Genomic DNA, 6576 nt, shown 5'->3' on the forward strand with positions numbered 1-6576 from the left:
GAAATGCACATATTACACGATTATATTACAAAACACCGGTGTCGATGAGGCGACTTTCACCAATCTCAGCACTCCTACTCTCCCTCTTTCCTTTGCAATCCCTTTATTTTCCTCCCTTCTTTGAAATGCTGTTGAATATTAAACACTTTAAAACTTCGGTTACACTGGTGGTGAACGCTTTTCTCCTCTCCTCTCTCCTCCACATTCACACAACCCCACACGCGTACACCGTTATGTAATCGGAGAAAAGAAAGTACCGAACATGATATAAGTCCATCTGCAGCTTCCAGATCCGTAGACCAGCCATACGAGGGCAGGCGTGTACATTTACGATGTTTTTTGCGAAGACTGCGATGACTCCTCTACGGCCTTCCGCTTGCCTACAGCCCTTTTCTCGCGTCTAGCCGAAGCCTTCAACTCCTGTGCCAGGTAAGCGGCAAAGGACTCCTTGTTCATAACTTCCATCTTCTGATACACGTTACGATGCCGCTCCATGAATAACTGCCGTGGTGGGTGGAAATCAAAGGGAGCTATGTGCTTGAGAACATCCCTCACATGCTCCGTTTTGTTGATGATAACGTCACATAGATCCTCAATACACAGCACGTTGTACTCCCCGAGTGCCTTTTCTAGCATGAGATTGCCATTGATGAGTCGTTTTGTTTTTGTTTCTTCATTCCAAAGAGCCCCACGTGTACGTAGCAACTCGTTTAGTTGCGCTGGTTCGGGGTGGCCAACAACAGAAAAGGGGCCTAACTGCTTTACAAGCGGGTCGGTGAAGGGGTTCAAACATAAAAGTCGTGCAGAGTAAAGTTTCCTAAGCCCTAAGCGGCCGAAGGCCAAAGCAACTTCATGTGGTATCAACTTACCGCGCGCCCGGACAATCAGTACGACCCGCGAGTCTTCAAGGGCCTTTCCGTACTCCTCTTCTCCCATTCGGCCTTTCTTACCTGTTGCCTTCTCACCGATCTTTTGAAACAAACGCCCTTGCTTTTCCCTCAGTTGGGCGCGTTTTAATATCGTCTGCGCACTGATAAATTTCTTTGTGCTGAGCTTTCGCTTCCTCTTAGCGTCTATTTTGGCCTTGTGTCGCTCACGCCGCTCCTGCAGTTTGTCACGCCGGAGCACGCGATCTACGCGGAGCTGCTCGACAGATTTGCGCTGCAGAAGAATGGTTTCCTTCACACGCTCTCCCGGGAGCCATTTAGGAGGGTTTTTACCCATAGCAACTGCACAAACTGAATATATATGTATAGAAATATATATGTGTATGTATGCAACGCTGAAACTTTGGATGAAGCACGAAGCCGAAATGTGGCGCCCTCTCAACGGGAGATGTTACGCTAGCCTTCACTAATACATTGTTTTTTTTTTAATACGAGTATGAGAAGTTTAGATGGAAAATGTGAAGAAGGAAGAAGCAGCCGAATCGAATAGAGTAACAGCAAGGGATAAACACAGGCGAATGTGCAGCGGTTACGGCGGGAAGCCAATCCATGAACGAGTGCTCGAGAAAGTAAAGTATACGCACACACAAAAAAGACAAAAACGGCACGTTGCCGCTGTACCCGCTCCAGTTTCTGTTGTTTATCGCCTCCCTTCCTTTTGTTTATTTTTTTTATTATTACATTTGCCCTTCTACCGTGCGACGCCCCCACCGACAGCAACAAACAAAAAGGCGTGCGGAGTATGATAATAATATATGTGAAACACGTGCACTTGCGAGCGGGTAGAATAATTCAACATTTTTTTTTTTAGTCGTACTTAACACGAGAAAATCATATGCGACACACACCACCACAAAGAAAAAAAAAAGAAACGAAAAGAGTAAGACAACAATAAGAAGACGATCAGTAGCCGCACATCTATCTGCCAACCTGGTACAAAAACCTCACAATAAGGACGAACATCAACGTAACGAAAAGTGGAATAAACTAATTTTTTCTCCCCTTTTGTTTGATATGAAGAAAAAAACTTGGGAAGAGGAGGGAGGTCATACAAATAAAAAGGAAATGGTTGGTGCAAAACGACGATCGGTTCTCCATCATGCTTCCTCCCATCTCCCATCACTTGCCTCATATGAAAGCACTGGAATAAACTAATGCATATTTCAGTGGCATTAGCACCCCAGTCGGCATTTGCTGCGGCAACGGTATTCGGCTCCCGCTACTTTCGCTTATCTGAGTCAACCAACATTCAGCTAAACATTATGGTCAACTCCCCCTCTTCCTCCACGTATTAGGTAAAACGCATTTTGCCTCATGCCATTGGCAGAGCTGAATTAGCGTGTATAAAAAATATATATATATGAACTTTTACATGGACTTGTGTATTTTATTAAAGGGAAAAGGTGGGGAAGACGATCCCCTTAGTGGCGCAGAAGCTTAAGTTCAAGAGATATTTGCCCCTCAGGATCGAGATTCATATCACCACGTATAATATCACCGGGGGCTGCCGCAACCTGGCTAAGCATGATTCGCAAAGTTCCCATGAGTCGGTCCTTTACAAGGTCATTTTTGTCAAGTATGGATATGTGCAGCACATCGCTGCGAATGTCGTACACCTCCAATGCCGCCTCAAAGTTGAAATCAGGGTTGAGGGTTGAACTAATATACGGGGATTTGCGTGTTTGCTTGCGCAGCTGTAACTTGACGTATGGGTCGGAGACCCCAATAGTTTCTTTGTTCTTCAGATTCCTGCAGCGTTGCACCGTGACGAAAAGCGTTCCACCCCCGTGGTTTTCAACACCATCATCGTTCGGCACCGTCGAGCGAGTGCTTGGAGGTACGATCGCATCGCTTGTCGACTTCAAACTATTCGCAAATGATTCCGATACCGCACGCGACGGCGCCTGTTGGGGAGCGGAACCTGTTGTAGTTGTCCCACCGGTGTTATACGGTAAAAACTCAGGCATGATTAATAGCTTCGAGCGAACTGTTGTCCTTGAACCGGATGTTTTCGACATCATGCAGGTGTATTCGCGGCCTTTGCTCTCCACCAAGGACTTCACAGGCACAACACACTCACCAATTAGAACGTCGTACCCAGGCACATCAAAATACATCCAAAAATGCAAGGTGAGTTCTGTGTCGTACAAAATGAAACTAAATACGTCACTAAACGTCGTGTCCAACCCGCTGTAGATATTGCTTTTCAGAAGCCTCTTCTTCGGGTCTTCACCGGACATCAACAGTTTGATGTAATACGGCGTCTTCGCCCGGTCAGACACGTAGCGGTGGTACCACTCGTTTGCCCGCAGAAAGCGAATGCGTAGAGTTCCCATAGCAGAGTCAGCAAGAGAAGTGTCCATTTCATATCCCTGTACTATTGGAAAGGTCCACCTTTTGGGATATTGCATCATACCAACCAATGTCTTCCGGAAGAAATTGTCCAGAAAGGAACCCACGGCTGGTACGGCATCCAATGCCACTCCACCTGCTGAAATGTCGAAATTGAGCATCCATAGTTTCATAATCGAAACAGACATGTTCCCGAAGCAGGGCCACACGGAAACATATGGAAATAGCACAACTCTTGTTTGCATGCTGAGTTGCAACCGACGCACGTGGACGTTCATATCCGGACCTGGCATATCTAAATGAATAACAATGTCCATATCACTGTCCCATGTCATCGTAACATCCAATATCGACTCCTTCTCCCGACTGGGATGATACTGGATACCGGTGATTACGAATGGTTGGCTGCCCATAGTGCACTGTTTGAGATTCATGCTGTAAATAAAAGAAGGCTTATAGGTCTCAAGAAGTGGTTCAAGGCAATTCTTCACCGTTGTCGCTGTCGCTTCGGAGATAGGTTTCCACATTTCGTTAATGAGGGAGTTCAACCACTGGACATTGTTCGCGCTGGGGTTGATGAGCCACTCAGGTAAATCCCTTTCAAGAACTGTTTTCATGAACTCCTTGTCCCTCATAAGACGGTGGGCATGAAGAATGTTGAATGCCGTTCTTTTGCCCTCCTTTCGAATCAGATACGACACCGCACCGACGACCAGAGCAACTTCCACGAGCAAAACGAGTCCAATGGAATAGATGCATCGCAGTACAAGCCACGCAATTACCACCGCCAGAAAGATGTGACTGGGGTTATTGAGCTCACCGAAGCGCTGCATCAGTTCATTTGCCTTTTCCATGGTTGCTCGAGGGTGCCACACCGACTCTTTTGATAAATATGGCAATTTCGCTGGTTCGAATGGGTATATATATATGTATCTGGATTCAACTCAAACACCGAACTGAACACAGAAGGAACCTAACCGGATCCTTTCCGCGTTACCGTCCCTCCCCGTTTGCGCTCAAATATCAGAAGCTGCCGTCGGGGGTCTTCCTATTTTTCCCGTCCCTTTTGTGTTATCCCCTGTCTTTCTTGTTAACAGAGCTTGCTCACCCTCGCTCTCCCCCCCCCTTTCGTTTTGTTCTTATATTTAGCTGTTTTTTCCTAATATGAGATGGTATTGCTTGTGCCTTCACCGTGATGGTGAATGCAAGTAACGACAAAATTCATTGCGAAAAAGTGCCACATAAAGAGAAGTTGCAGAAGGGAGAGAACTTTACACTCAGTAGAATAATACGTGTGCACCAAACCATCTCTATGTCAATATACCGACTTGGGGAGTCCCAGCACCTCCATGACACACCAGAGTACAAAGAAACTCTTCTTCACTCCCTACTTTCATATCGTTACAGCTAATCGAAGTGGGCAGTTACCCATTCGGCCGCAGTATTGATTTCAAGTAGCACATCTGCCGCCGCGCATAACCACCACAAACTGCCCGAACTCACTGAACTGGAGGGCAGCCGCTCCTTCCATGCAAATAGTTTGTTAGTGCGGCATGGCGAAATGAAAAGCGCCCAATTAGCGTTGTGAAGCTGCCTTAAACCTAATGTAGCAGTAGAAATAGTTGATCTCCCAACTTCAGAAAATAGCTGTTCCAGGAGTTTCTTTCCTTCTGGAACGCGCACAACCGACGGATCAGCGCCCACTACGAAGCAAACGACACCACCACGACTCCTATGGAGACCACTTTGGCTACGATTGGACACACGCATGCCGGCCTCAATAATCGACGAAATGTTCGGCACGTGAACTATGGTGGGAGGCGTAAGTTCGTTACTGTCATCCCCCGCTGCAACCGGGAACCGACGGGCTTTCAAACGATATGAGCGGGTCGAGTCGTAACCGTCGAAAGGACGCATTGGCACTACCCACTGCCACCGCCCCGTTCCAATGAGCTGTTCCATCACTTCAGTTTCACTCCCTTCTGTTCCCTCAGGGAAGTTTATGATTAACGCATCCGTTGGAGCGACTGATAGTTCTATCTGATTATTCTTCTCAGCACCCTTAGCAACCTGATGCTGTGGGAGAAAATGCATTCGCAACGTGTAAGTCGGGCTGATTGTCACAGTGTTACCATCCGAAGACAGTGGATGAACGATGTTTTCGTCGCTTGAGGAACCACTCAACTGTGAATACCCTTGCATGGTGCAGCAATATAGGACGTAGGAGTGTACAAAAAAAAGCATCACGACGACTAGTGGGCGTCCATCAAAGAAGTAACGCCACGGCACCGGCATTCCCCTGCGGACCTCCAAACACGTCTCCACCAACAGGAAAACATATCAAATGCCATCCGTAGATAAATCAAAAGGGTTATGCAACATGAGGAAATAGTGGGAGCGGGGCTGTGAAACGGAGTAAATGAACTTGAGAACAAGTGCACGCAGCAGCATATGAAAAGAAGCAACCATCGTTTGGGGTTCCACAAACCTCTCCCTGACCAAATCAAGGGTATTATTACACCTTCATTTGCACAAAACTTCGCATTTATGGACCCTTCAAGAGCCTTTTTTTCCCTTAGTTCAAGTGATCATCGGGGGAGAGCAACCGCTTCCGCTGCCTTCGCAGATGCTCTGCGAATCCTTCATCATCGGCTTCCATCTCAGCCACAGCCTTCGGCTCTTCGAAAGCAGGGCTGTCCTCTTTTCGCCCGCCACGCATCTCACGTAGTACCTCATCTTTCACGAAACTGGGTACGGTGGGGGAAGCAAGAATTTGACCAGCCTCAAACCAATAGTTTTCGCCCGTCGGAGAACCATCATGTGTGTGCCGACGCGTATTTTCATCCTCCGTGTGCGCCCGCATCAACCGCTCCGATGCTACACCACTCATATAACGTGACAACTTCTCACTGTAGTGTGTTTGTTGATACCGTGTTAAACCACGTGGGTCCTGATCCCCAATGAGGCGCTGGGCCTCACGCATGAACAAACGGAACTCTGGTTTATCATTCATGATGCTCTCGAAGTAAGCTGCCGCCTCTTTGGTATGCCTTCCTTCCTCAACTGCCCTCGAGATGTGTGTTTGCATCCACTCACTACTCGTGTCACGCTCAACAGCGTCCGAAACCGGTCGTTGACCTCCACATTCCGGAGCACCGTGTGGAGACCATTGTGAGTTACATCTGTGTTGCGGACCGAATCGAACGGTAAAAACTCGGTGACACCGCATTTAAACCGAAAGATGCCTCTAACAATACTCGCGTATTCGTGCTTTTTT

At 47.4% G+C, this 6576-nt stretch overlaps 4 protein-coding genes across 4 annotated transcripts; all 4 read right to left on the reverse strand.

Annotated features, from left to right (window-relative positions):
• Nucleotides 1-327: 327 nt before the first annotated feature.
• TEOVI_000111200 (60S ribosomal protein L7, putative) lies at nucleotides 328-1224 on the reverse strand (the record flags this gene model as incomplete). The annotated part of the gene is made up of 1 exon (XM_067224396.1): nucleotides 328-1224. The coding sequence occupies one exon, from the start codon at nucleotides 1222-1224 to the stop codon at nucleotides 328-330; it is 897 nt and encodes a 298-aa protein (XP_067080497.1).
• A 1144-nt stretch (nucleotides 1225-2368) lies between these two features.
• Nucleotides 2369-4153, reverse strand: TEOVI_000111300 (synaptotagmin, putative; the record flags this gene model as incomplete). The annotated part of the gene is made up of 1 exon (XM_067224397.1): nucleotides 2369-4153. The coding sequence occupies one exon, from the start codon at nucleotides 4151-4153 to the stop codon at nucleotides 2369-2371; it is 1785 nt and encodes a 594-aa protein (XP_067080498.1).
• A 553-nt stretch (nucleotides 4154-4706) lies between these two features.
• Nucleotides 4707-5594, reverse strand: TEOVI_000111400 (uncharacterized protein; the record flags this gene model as incomplete). Its single annotated transcript, XM_067224398.1, has 1 exon — nucleotides 4707-5594. The coding sequence occupies one exon, from the start codon at nucleotides 5592-5594 to the stop codon at nucleotides 4707-4709; it is 888 nt and encodes a 295-aa protein (XP_067080499.1).
• A 280-nt stretch (nucleotides 5595-5874) lies between these two features.
• TEOVI_000111500 (uncharacterized protein) lies at nucleotides 5875-6528 on the reverse strand (the record flags this gene model as incomplete). Its single annotated transcript, XM_067224399.1, has 1 exon — nucleotides 5875-6528. The coding sequence occupies one exon, from the start codon at nucleotides 6526-6528 to the stop codon at nucleotides 5875-5877; it is 654 nt and encodes a 217-aa protein (XP_067080500.1).
• Nucleotides 6529-6576: the final 48 nt, after the last annotated feature.

This window comes from Trypanosoma equiperdum, assembly GCF_001457755.1.
Source record: "Trypanosoma equiperdum strain OVI genome assembly, contig: ctg_300, whole genome shotgun sequence".
Classification (NCBI taxonomy): domain Eukaryota; phylum Euglenozoa; class Kinetoplastea; order Trypanosomatida; family Trypanosomatidae; genus Trypanosoma; species Trypanosoma equiperdum.